Source organism: Rhamphochromis sp. 'chilingali' (assembly GCF_963969265.1).
Source record: "Rhamphochromis sp. 'chilingali' genome assembly, chromosome: 5".
NCBI lineage: Eukaryota > Metazoa > Chordata > Actinopteri > Cichliformes > Cichlidae > Rhamphochromis > Rhamphochromis sp. 'chilingali'.
Genome location: NC_137932.1, coordinates 12,313,448 through 12,326,357, shown reverse-complemented (window position 1 = coordinate 12,326,357; position 12,910 = coordinate 12,313,448). Strand labels below are relative to the sequence as shown.

Sequence of the window (12,910 nt, the reverse complement as noted above, 5' to 3'; positions counted from 1 at the left end):
ATATTGGAGCAGTTTTAGTAAACAAGTTTGCATCAATTGCTGTTGGAGCTCACATAAATGTGTCTAATTGAACAATCGTGTTGCAGGAGCATGAGGCACAGCTACAGGAGAATGCATCACTGAGAGAGACTCTCCATAAAAAAGAGTCCTTCCTGCTTTGCTCTTCCACCCCAGAGGCCCAAGAGCAGCTCCAGGCATGGAGAGAGGACTGCCTGCAACCTCTCAGTGAATCCCAACGTCTCCTGCTGCTTCGTAAAGAGTGCCTGACCGAGTTAAACACTTTCCTCGAGAAGCATAAAATGGCTGCTAAGGCCGTGCGTCGCCTTCATGAGGCTGTGGAGGGCAGAGGGAGCTGGGACCCTTCCAAAGCTGAAGAGCTGCATCGCGAAATAGGAGAGGTGGCTAAAGAAGTGGCCCGACTAGAGGCTGAAGCTGTCGGGTTAGATGGGCAGCTGAGCAAAGCACATCTGCACCTGTGTGGAGCAGAGTGGAGGGGATCTAAAGATGCCAGCCATCCTCAGGGAAGAACATCTTGCAGAGGACAGGCGGTGGCCCTGACAATGGCTCTGGAGGAGGTGCAGAGGGGTGTGGGGTGGAGACAAAGTGAAGCGGATGCTTTAGGGGCTTTATGGAGCTCCTTCAGAGAGAGAAGAGAAGAAGTGATGAAGAATTTGAAGAAACTGTTGGACGATGCAAGACAGGAGGGCATCAGAGAGAGCTCTGTACAGGCCTTTCACAACAGGTTTGTTCATTTTAATTTTGACACTTCAGCCCAGTAAATATATCAGTATTCATAGTATCAGCACAGTTGGTAATGTCGGCTTTCAGTAGTAATAATGCTGTCAGTCCTTGCTTCATTCCTACTTTTTGCATTTCTACTGCCTACTATGAACCTTTGATTCAAAGATCTACTGTATGCCAGAGTCTATTGTCTATTACAGAAGCCAACATACAGGCAGACAAATTTAATCTCCTGGAAATTGAGATGTAATATGTTGGAAGCAGGCTACTAATCTCCATTGTTTTCTTCTGCATCTATTCTCCCAGGATGCGTTTCTTTGTCCAGCTGGAGGATGAGCTCCAGTCCCTGCAGCACTCGCAACGGTGGTTAGAAGAAAAGGGAAACCAGCTGGCCCAGAGAGACAGTGAGCTGGCAGGAGAAGCACTCAGGGAGGTAGCTCTGGTGAAGACAGCCTGGGATAACGTCAGGACGCTAATCATCAACAGGTAAGAGATTAATTTTCTCTCACCCATCTGTTTTTTTTTTCATCTTTTACCACCTGCTTTAAAAAAAATAATATATTTGACGTTTTCTGATTTGTTTTAACATGCAGTCAGGAACACAGTGGAGTTGTGTTAGATCTTCTTCGCCAGTTCCACCACCTGAAGTCGATCCTCACCACACTCATGGAGAGCGCTCAGGCCGTCGCTCACAATCTGCCCGACCACAACCACAGTGCTCAGGAAGCCAAAAGGACTTTCACGCAAGTCAGTAGTTTATGTTTATTCTCAGAAAAGTATTGAATTATTACATTTCTGTGCATCAGACTAAAAAAAATGACCATCACAGAATTGCTTGGGGAAAAATATACAAGGAAAAGTAATTTCTCTAAATAAATACAAAAGAAATAATTCAAGGGATGAGGGACATTTAAAAAATCCACTAACTAGAAAACTACTTGACCCAGGTGCTTCAATTTTTTATAGGTCTACCAATCTACTTTGTGATTAGGGATAGTTGCAAAGGCACCCAGCACACATGCTCTCTTCTTGGCCAGAAAAAAACTTGGCTGTGAAGGGTGGATAAATTGAATGAAAACATCTTGCTCTGCTTTCAAAACAGTCTTTGGCTGCTATACATAAAAATGAGTGCCTTATAAAACTCATAATGACAAAATGTGAAAAATGATCATCAGAAATTTGGGATATAATATATAATATTAAGAGAAATCTGCTTCTTCTAATTAAGTGAGTTTATATTTTGTACATGGTGTCATGGCTGAAGAAATTATACTGAAGTTGGGTCTAAATGTGGGTTTTTGTTTTGTGGTAGGGGTTTCATATTCGATCTGTAATCTCTGTAAAACCTTTCACCTGATTTGGACTGGGTTTTTTTTTTTTTAAAAGATGTGCCCTGTATATGAGAAATTATCAACAAACATCAGTTCATCAACTCAAAATTATGATTTCCACAGATCTGGCATCGGGGATTGGAGTTACATCATTGTATGTTAGCTTAAGTTATCCTCATGTTCATAGAGCCATACTACCAGATACTTAATAACAATTGAATGCCATGCTTAAGTAGTTTTTTAATAGCACGATTTTTAAAAGGGCTACTAGGAAAAGCATTTGAAAAGATGTTTTTGAGAAGATCTATTGATTGGTGTGAGGGATTTGATGAGCTAACATGAAATGAACCTATTGTTAATTTTAAAGAATTTATACAGTAGTAATTTATATAGCAATCAAATTGGTAACTTTAATTGTGAGCCTTGTTATGGAGTCAAAAAGGACAGTATCCATTCCTCTCAAAGATTTTTTTTTTTCATTGTTATGACTTGTTGGAACTTTTGATGGTCGAAAGTGTTTATTCATTGTGATTTTACCTACTATAATGAGTTAAAATATCTACTACTGTTAAAACCGGATATGATAGATCCAAGTATGATTTTATTTTTTGTATGAAAACTTATGTAATAATGTTTTTATGAGCTAAGAAGAAAAATCAGCTTTAGTGTCATTTTCTGGTAATTCAATGAGTTTTAAGTGAGTAATAATCTGTTTTCATCAAGGAAATTAGTCTGAAAAGTTTCACAGCTTTCTCTGTGGTTTGACTGTTTTTATTGTATATTAGAAAAAAACAGGAGGTGGAGGAAGAAGAAACTTGTCTTATATTTATTTAGCAAACCAAATCTCAGAAACTTACCTCCCCACTGAACAGTATCTCTCCCTCCTGTTGCCATTTCCCTTGCTGTGTTCTCTTCAGCATAAAGCCATAAAAGATGAACTGAGAGAAAAACAGGAAGACATGGACCAGCTCATCAGGACGGTCGAGGACCTGCAGAGGGAGCTGGAGAAGGTTCCCAACTGTGAAATGTCCTCCATCCAGAGAGACACAGAGACACTTAGAGAGCAGTGGCTGGCGGTGAGTAGTCTTTAGTAAAGATAAATGCACAATACTGACTTTCTGTTATTTCAGGTGTTTTGAAGTGAAATATTTTTGTAACATCAAAAAGTTTCCCAGAATTTTCCACATCTAAATAAAAAACTGAAAAAAAAATCCATAAACTATAAATGGTGTTTTCCCCGAGTCTGGGCCTGAAGTACAATAATAACTATGAAGGGTATGAACAAATCTGTGTGAGTATAAAAAAACATTCATCTCTGCTGAACACCTGCACCGTCACTTTTTTCAATTATATTTTTTCTCTGCTTTTTCTTTTCTTTTATCTACATTTTCTCCTCTTTTGAGTTGTTGTTGTCTGCTCAGCTGTCGAAATGAGACAGAGAAATAAATAAGTCTAGACAGGTTATCTGCATCTCTGTCTCTCTCTCTCGCTTCTCACTTGCACATCTGTCAGACTAATTAGGCAGCGATTTTCTTCCATCTCCCTGTAAAGCATACATCCCCTGTTACAGAGAGAAAGCCAAACACAAAGGAGGTGGGCCTTCCTCTCCTCTTGATTGAGATGCATTATTCTCTTACATACCTCACATAGTGTCCTGGTCTCTCTTTTTCTCTTTTAAGATCGCAGAGAAAATACAAACCAATACAGAAAGATTAGGCTACTGTGTGAAACTCTGGGATGACCTCAAGGCCGCAGAGCATGACATCAACCAGTGGACCAGTGGATCCATCGCTGATCTAACTGACGCTGTCGCCAGTCTCAGTGACAAGGAGAAGACAGAGGCCCAGCTTGCGTCCTTTCAGGTCAGAGTACGCTGCGTGAAAGTGTGCGCAAATGAATGTTTGCTCAGATGACGGTGAATGTTATTTCATTGTCTTGCACTTTGATTCATAGGAGGAGGTTGAAAAGAGGGAGCACATGCTGGATGTTTTGGAGGAGAGAGTGGCAGATTTGAAGGCTCGAGCCAAACTGCAGGAAATCCCATTACAAATGCAGGTAAATGTATAGGAGAAGAGAAAAATAATGCAAGGTATTATTCATCAAAGATTAAAACCACAATATGTGGAACCCAGACTTCTTCTCTGATCATGTGCAGATTTCGCGTATAGAATAAGTAGACACTGAAACATCCAGTGCTGACAACCTTTTTTTTGCGCCTTGGTTCAGTCTTCCTGCATCCAGTAACCCTCCTCCTCTCATCTACACCTGTTGCCACTGCTGTTGTGCTCTTGTTGTGTTACCAGTAAGAGCTTCAGAGGGACATTTGAGAGTGCTAAGCAGTTATAAACGTTAGACGGTGTGCAGAAGCTCAGTGCATTAATGTACATGCAGCAAAACCGGCAGGATTATGTGACAGAGACACATCAGGAGGATTAGGTGACAGCCGTGGCAGATAAAAGGAGGGGCCATTTAATTGCTGTAGCCAAGGGGCAGTACTAGTGTGTCAGTCAAGCTCTGCTGTGTGTGTTTAGAACATGTTTTGTAGTGGTGTAAACAGCATATTTACACCCATGTACGTTACAACACAATTTATTGACTTACCTATTTATTTTTAGCTTATGACACCTGTGGTTAAAATATTTTTTTTCTCAGTTTTTTCTTGTTTATAAATAACCGTTCTATTAATTCGGGGTCTCTTTCGTGGCCGTCTCTCCTTACCATAGTACAGCACATCAGCAGAAGCCACATTTATCTTCATTATTCTTCCAATTAATTTGCTATGCTATACTGCCTCTCCCTTCCACTTTCCTCAGTCCTCTGCAGGAGTACTAATTCCCCCTGTTGCTGGCTGCCTGGAAGAGTGCATCAGTTTTTTTCCCCATTTATAGGGCCAGGGCTTTGAACAAACAAAATAGTGATAAATCCCTCTGTGATCTTGGACAAAGCCATGGTCCTTGATCCCTGTGTAATTTACTTTCATCTGATTTATGTGGTTCATGCTTTACTCCTAGAATTTCTGCTCCAAATTGCCTCTTGATTGACTTAAACTTTACAAATAAGCGCTCTCAGTTGAGCTGAAGACAAATAAAGTATCTGTACCTTCTACTCAGGAGGAACTTATAGTCACAAATCTATGAAACCGTAAATCAAATCTATGAAACCGTACTGGACCAATAATTAAACATACTCTTGTGTTGTTTAAATGTGACTAAAACTGATTCTCACACGTCAGGTCCTGCAATCAGATCTGAGGAAGAAAATGGCCCATGCTGAGGAGGTGTACAATCAGGCCAAGCACACTCTGACCTACTTCAGTTTCCAGAAAGAGCGACTGGAGGACCTCATGTCCCAGATGGCCCAGCGGCTGGAGGCAGTCGAGGGTTCCTTATCGGACCTCACCGAAACTACTTCCCCTGAAGACATTGGCACTGTTAAGGTATGGCATTATCAGTTCCTTCAGTAAGACAGAAAAACTCACAAAAAACTGTACAAAGTTTATTTTATTTACACACCTACAACTAGCTTATTACCTAATTAGTTAGAGGAACTAATCATAATGTGCTAATTATTGTTATTCTAGCAGGAAACTCCTCAAAAGTATTTCCCTAATAAAAATCTGAGCACCATAGGCGGTGTAGTAGGTGTTCTTTCCTTTAAGAAGGAAAGAAATGTTTACATCATAGAATTTTGATTCCTGAAGGAAAACGCCTGTCCTGATTAGTGATGCTTTTCTGGAGGACAGATGTCAAACCAGCAACAGATCAGCATCTGTTCTGCTAGAAGAGACTGTTGCCTTAGGACACATTTGCAGGATAGACACAGTACAACACATACAGAGCACATAGCTATAAACGTGCAGAATTATTTGCATAATTTCTCACTGTGGTCCATTTCCAGGACCTGCAGAGTGTCGTGCAGCAGCAGAGGGCAGACATGGACTCGGCTAGAGATGCCCTGACTGCTCTGTGCAGATCGCATCCCTCTGAGGAGCTGTCACGCCTCTCGTCTGATCTCACCTCCATTGCCAAACGAACCGAGACCGTTTCCCAACGCTGTGCCAAGACCAGAGGAAACCTGCAGGACGGTCTGCAGCTCCATTTCAACGGTAAGCGATCATCAGTTTTGCTCAGATTTTGTTTGTGGCGTTGATGATGTATCAGCTAATTTACAAAAGGTGCTTAATTCTTCTTCATTCTGATGCACCGAGCGATCTTATCTATCAGTAATAGTAAGTAGCCGCAATAACTTATTCCCTGATGAGGACAAATTAAAATTTTTAATAACACTTAAAATGCCATAATCACCCAATCAAACATTGCACTGTTACACGAAGCAGAGCCATTTGTTCGTGTTAGTAGTGCAACAGATTTGCTGTTGATTATCCTACATTTTCCCCAGAGCGCACTCAATCCGCCCACTACAGCCCACACTCCATTGACACACATGCTGTCAGGTACACTGGTGCACTCTCACTGCGCCGACACACACCTGTGCCTCGGAGACTAATGTCGCTCTCGTCACATCTGCTCTCGAGGGACTCATTTTGGGCTTGTTGCCAAGGCAACCTAGCACTCCATAGCGTGGACACGCCCACACTTTCCATCTGCCTTAACACACTGCCTGCTCTCACACTTCTTCTTCAGGTTTCTTCACTTTAAAATGTTTTTTCTGCCATAATCTGCAACACATCCGTCTTCCTCGACTTGTCGCTGTATGTTTCTTCAGCTTTTAACTCATCTCTTCTTCTTGTTCCCTCAATCAGAGCTTGTCCAAGACTTCAAATCCTGGCTAGCGATTCTGAAGTTGGAGCTGAAAGAATGCTCTAACCCGTCAGGAGATGTTGTCCTCCTAGGAGCCAAGTTACAAAGGTTAAAGGTACGTTACTTGTTGCTCTTTTTCTCTGTGCAGATGTAAGGGCTATGAAGTGCATATTCCACTTAAAAGTTCTAAGGAGGTTGACTTGTTGATATGAGCATGCTACAGTATAAACAATTTATATTTTTAGAAATATATATCTGTACCTTCCACATAATATATTAGTATAAGTCATAAGTTACACTGGGCTTGTAAATAATAAACACTTTGAGTTGTTTAAATGGATGAAAACACACAAAAAAGTCCCGATCTGAAGATTTTGGCTCTTTATTTAGAGACGCATCCTATGTTCACAGGTATCACTTCAGCGGATTTCAGAGGGTGAGGAACGCCTCTCTCAGGTTTCTAAAGAGGCTGGGAAACTCCAGCTCCACCTACCTAAAGCTGGAGCAGTGCAGGTTCAAGAGAACCTCTCTGCCTGCCAGCGAGAGTGGAGGAGCTTTCTGGATGGTTGTTATCAGAGCAAGCTGGACTTGGAGGAGAGCGTTGGCCTTCTGAAAAAGTAACACCCTCATTTATGGTTATTTCTTGCTTTTATACAAACGAATTTGAATCAAATAGAAATATGGCTCTCATTAATTCTTTTTTTTTCTTCCTTCCCCTCTTTTCCCATAGTTTTGACGACTGCGTGCAGGGTATAAGAGACTGGCTGAAGCAGATGGATCTCAGTCTTAAGGCTGAGCCAGTTCTTGGGGGAGAAAGCCAGCAAGGTGCCCCAGACACCACAGCAGAGCTGGAGAGGATGGAGCAACTCCATAAGGAACTGACAGAAAGAAGGTTTGTAAATGAGGGTGTCTGTGGCCATATGCTATATATGTCACAGCATAAGTTACTGAATATTCAGAACAATAATATATCAATTTCTTTTGTAAGGGAATCTATTGAGCAACTCTGCCAGGAAGCCCAGGCTCTATCTGAGGCAGGCCGCGGGTCAGGAGGAGAGGTCAGAGTAACAGGCCAGCTACAGATGGAGCACCAGGCCCTACTGAAGGCAGCCAGGGAGAGGCTCAGAGGCTGCCAGGAGAGCCAGGCTTTTGGAGACACTCTCCAGGGGGTTTGGGCCTGGCTGGAGGAGATCCAGGAGCGACTGGGTACAGTCGACAGCACGATGGGGACCAAAGAGCAGTTAGAGCAAAGGCTGGAGACGGTGCAGGTGAGAGGACAACAAGACTACATCTGCATGTATTCTTTATTTAGGTAATTCACCTTTATTACAATCTAGTTTTTCCAGTGAACACAAGAGGGGGCTGTTTGCTTAAGATATATTTATATATTTTTTATTTTTATTTTTTACTCTGAATGTCTGTTTGCACAGGATATCCTGCTTTTGAAGGGAGAGGGTGAGGTCAAGTTAAATATGGCAATGGGTAAAGGTGAGCTCGCCCTGCGCAGCTATGGCGCCGCCGGACAGGAAGTGGTTCGCTCTCAGCTGCAGGAACTGGAGGACGCATGGGCTACACTGCTTGTGACAGCCATGAGTTGCCACAGGTACAACTACTCACTTTAACTATCACCTGCAATTTGTTATAAACTACAAATGATAATCTAATGAGTAAAGAAGCATTCCTACCTTTAACAAATTTTGCATGCAGTTATAGAATACATGTATGCTTTTGGATAAAGCACTTTGGTTAGCACGGTCACCTAACATCAAGAAGTTTCCACGTTTGAACCCTAACCGGGGCTTTTCTGTGTGGAGTTTGCATGTTCTCTCTGTGCGTGGGTGGGTTTCCTCTGAGTACTCCTCAAGGTATGCAAAAATATGCATGTTAGGCTAATTCCTGGTTCTAAATTGGCCATGGATGTGATGCAGATAAAGTGCTTAAAATTCAAAAAGCACTGTATGGATGTGTGGATAAATTTGGCTTGTAGAGTGAAGCACTTTGACTGGTCAGTGAGACTAGATGAGCTCAATATAAATGCCAGTCAATCCCCATTTCTCTGCCACTGAAACATTTGCCCATGAACATTTAAGAGAGGATGTTTCTGTTTGCCAAAAAAAAAATTCTCTCTTAGGAACAGGTTATTTTCATCACCACAGATTGATGTGTCGGTGCTGTTAATTACCATTAGGTTAAATAAATAATGAGAAGTATGTGTCTCATTTTCCAACTGTGACTGATGTGTCTTAGTATGTGCTCTCGGGTGTGTTTGTGTGCGTGCGTGACGGCATGCATGTGCATCAGTTTGTGTGTGTATGTCTAATTGACCAATTATGGCCCCTCCTAGAAAAAAAATTGATCCCATTAGGGACTAAATGGTGGATGGCAAACAGTGGGTCACACGTGCGGTGTGTTTGTGTTGAAAGGGGAGAGGGATAACAGGAGGCGAGGGGTAGCAGGTGAATTAGAGGTGTGTGTGAGTATGTGGATATTGGCACTATTTGCACAGGCAGGGGTAACAGATGGCAAGGAAAATTATGGGTGTGTGTCTGTGTCCTTGTGTGTTTTGAACCTCCTGATAAAAGGGGAGAAAGGCTATAAGCCAGTATTACTGCCAGTTTGTGCTTCTTCTGCAATGCTGCAAATGTACAGGAGAGTAAAAAGGTGTAAAAAGATTTTTATGCACCAAGATTTAAATTAAGAAGTCTACACATGTAGTTATAAAAGATTTCATGTGTTTGTTTTTTTATTTTCTTTTTTTTTTTTTTTTTTTGCACCATTTGTAAAAGTGTATGAGAGATCTACTGTTCTGTCTCCAGTCGATTAGAGTGGACTGTGTCTCAGTGGGGAGGATACCTTGAGAGTGCCGCCCAACTGCGCTGCTGGATGGAGGTTGTGGAGCGGGAGGTGTGTGCCCCTCTCACCCCTCAGCCAGGACCTAGAGAAAAAGCTTCACAGCTGGAGAGACTCCGTGCTCTGCTGGCTGATCTAGAAGACCACCAGATGGCGCTGTCCACACTGGAGGAAAAAGCCAGAGAACTCTTCAAGAAGACTGGTGATGCCAGCTTTAACCATGGTGCTCGCACCCAGCTGCAGGTGCAGTTTGACAACCTCACAGCTTTGGTGGAGGTACAAAACATCTGCCTTTATTTATTAATTTACAATGTAGATGACCATCAACCTCTTTCACCTTGATCAAGGCTTTCGGTAATATAACGTGTACATATTTTGTGTTTCTTCTATAGGAGAGAGTACGTCTGGCACAGGCAGTGGTGTTGGAGCACCAGAACTACCTGGAGGCCGTTAGAGAGCTCACTGATTGGCTAATGACTGCAGGGGAGGAGCTACAGCACTGGTCTGACACATCAGGAGACTCCACATCCATCAAAAAGAAACTGTCAGAAGTTAGGGTAAGGAAGACAAACATTTGTTAGTCACCTCAAGCATTTCCATTCTGTGCTTACGGCCCTTTTTCGGGGACAAATCATAAAGAGTTGCAGATTATTTCAGCCCACATAAATTAAGTGATAAAACTGTAGGGAAAACACAAGTACACGGATGCTAAAACAGTATCAGCTAAACAATCTAAAATTTATTTGACATAATCTGAAATCTCTTGAGCCACTCCATGTTAACAGCATGCGGTACATGTTGGTTAAATTGTCTTTTAGTTATAAACTTAGATTATTTGAGAATTAAAACTTGGCTGGACATCTTGTAGGAATTTGTTGGGATAATTGATGTGTAACAGGCACTAATTACACATCTATTAAAGAAGGATTAACTCTTTAAACCCAATATAGACATAATGATTCTCAGTGCAGTATCAGCGACTCTTGTGTGGAAGCAATGTTTAACTTATTTAAGAATACTTTGTCTTTGGCTCTTCTGCATGCTTGAAATGTGTGTGCTGTTCTTTGTTTTGTTTTGTTTTTTTTTAATCCACACCCAATTCTTGCGAAGATAACTGATTGCTGAATTATCTGAACCCATTTGATGAATACATTCTCACTATGAAGGAGAGCAAATTATGCGGGGAATTGGAATTGGTTCTCAGCTTGTTCCCATATCAGAGCCAAATATCTCAATCTCTCATGATGCATTTTACTGCCAATGCAGTATAATATGGTTTATGGTTGTGTGTAAAAGGAAAAAAGAAAAGGAGCAATGAATTTAATGCTAAATCTTTCCCTGCTCGATAACTCTGTGATTACAGAGGAGAGAAAATATGTGAGGAAAAATTGATTTGCATTTAAATTTTACACATGGGTACTAATTATCACATTATAAATGTGTGTCAGCAGAGCTATGCTGTGTGAAGCATTACAGTAGAAGAGGAGATATGATGTCTTGTGTACACAAGCTAGTTTTCATTTTTTATTTAGTGTCAAGGTTGATCTTCATAGCCATCTTCTCCCTTTTTAATCCCTCTATCAGCTCACTGCTATCGCATCACACTCAAGTGTTTTTCACATCATCTGCCTGGCTTTCCCTTAGAGAGTAAGAGGTGAAGATGGAAGGAGAGGGAAAAAAAATCACTAACAGAGCGATATTACTGATATGGAAATTAAAAATACAGCAAATCAGAATAACTGGTGCACTGACAGAATCAAAGAAGTAGATATAAACATGTAAGGTGATGAAGCAGGGGACATCTGATGAAAACACTATACGGCAGCTTTAAATAGACACCAGCACAGCCAGAGATTGCGGTTTCCTTAGCCACAGTTTCCGTAGCAACTTTGTCTCTTACCTACCTACCCTCTTTATCTCTCCAGGAGCGTGTGGAGTGTCGACTTCTGGAGGGCCGCGACCGCCTCAGCCGGGTACGTCGCAGCGCGGCGTCCACAGCGGAGCACACGGCAGCGGGAGGCTGCGAGGCCATGGATCGACAGCTGGGGGCGCTGTCCCACGCTCTGGAGCAATGGGAAGGGGCCGCTCTGAGGGCCCGGGATAGCTTGGAGGGGGCCCTGTCCGCTGCCGCGGCTTCCGAAGAGGAATATAACCGTCTGACCGCCCAGTTGGAGGAAGAGTTAAAAGTGTTTGATGGACGTCTGAGGGGGTGGAGCCAGGAGCTGGTTAAAGCTGAAGGGCAGAGTAACGGCGAGGAGGCCGTGGAGGGATGGCAGCTGGCTAAGGTACTATAGAATTTAAATAAACATAATGACAAGAGAGCCTGAATTATTATCTGTTCATTTTCTCACAATGGTGCATTTAAAAAAACAGCATCAATAATAAAAACTCGCTGGGGTGGGTGAAAGCTGACAGCGGCTATGCTGCCGTCCTATGATTAGCATTGTTTAATACAAAGTACACACACAGACACACACAGGACCCTCTGCAATTAGCCCTGCTTTCTCTGTCAGTAATTATCCATTCTATTTGTAAATCCTAAAAACAGATTAGTTTGTAAATCAGCTTTACTGGAATGATGAACAAGTGACAGCCACAATCCCATCACTTCCCCTGGTTTCCTGCTCATTCTGTCTTCCGTGCTGTCCCCTCTACCCCTCCCCGCTTTGTCTTTTTTAACCATTATTTTCCACTATCTCTCCCTCCCAAACATTCCCTCATTGTTTCTCCTGCCTATACTCCAACTTGGTTGAACTGAAGTGTGCTGAGATGTCCTTCTTGGCTGCAGGGGTTCTTTCTTAGATGCTTGTGCTCCTCACCTCCCCTGCTGCTCTGTTTCTAACCTCCACAGGATGTTTATAGTGTGACAATTTCTCTGTATTGTCAAGGCCGTGCCAACACGTTCAGCCCTATATTTCCCCTCCGGGCTTCTTCAGCCATGCCTTTCTCCGGTTTTCCTCAATTTGGGGCTGTTAAAGAACAGAGGAGGAGTTGGGTTTTTTTTCTTTCCCCTCCTCCGCTTCTCGTTCTCCTCCTTCTCCAGCCTGTTTCCTGTGTCCGGCCTTGTTTTCGTTACGCGCTTGTTTGTGTGCGTTTGAACCAATTCTACATCTGTGAGGGCTGACAGCTGAATTCCACAGGGAGAGAGCGTGAGAGAGTCATCGGGAGGAAAAATGTGTGCGAGGGAATAAGTGGAGGGAGTGGGAGGAGGGAGAGAGAAAGAGGAGA

The 12,910-nt window shown here is 42.5% G+C and overlaps 1 protein-coding gene across 1 annotated transcript in view; it reads left to right on the top strand.

Moving 5' to 3' along the window:
• The window catches only part of syne1a (spectrin repeat containing, nuclear envelope 1a), a 121,949-nt gene that overhangs the window by 33,016 nt on the left and 76,023 nt on the right, over positions 1-12,910 (top strand). Inside the window, exons 39-54 of the mRNA XM_080882209.1 lie at positions 87-742; positions 1,048-1,227; positions 1,335-1,488; positions 2,990-3,148; positions 3,752-3,934; positions 4,026-4,127; positions 5,305-5,508; positions 5,970-6,177; positions 6,835-6,947; positions 7,244-7,449; positions 7,563-7,724; positions 7,821-8,100; positions 8,263-8,435; positions 9,649-9,958; positions 10,075-10,239; positions 11,608-11,967. Of these exons, the coding sequence (XP_080738335.1) occupies positions 87-742; positions 1,048-1,227; positions 1,335-1,488; positions 2,990-3,148; positions 3,752-3,934; positions 4,026-4,127; positions 5,305-5,508; positions 5,970-6,177; positions 6,835-6,947; positions 7,244-7,449; positions 7,563-7,724; positions 7,821-8,100; positions 8,263-8,435; positions 9,649-9,958; positions 10,075-10,239; positions 11,608-11,967 (3,615 nt within the window). The remainder of the gene's footprint in view (positions 1-86; positions 743-1,047; positions 1,228-1,334; positions 1,489-2,989; positions 3,149-3,751; positions 3,935-4,025; positions 4,128-5,304; positions 5,509-5,969; positions 6,178-6,834; positions 6,948-7,243; positions 7,450-7,562; positions 7,725-7,820; positions 8,101-8,262; positions 8,436-9,648; positions 9,959-10,074; positions 10,240-11,607; positions 11,968-12,910) is intronic.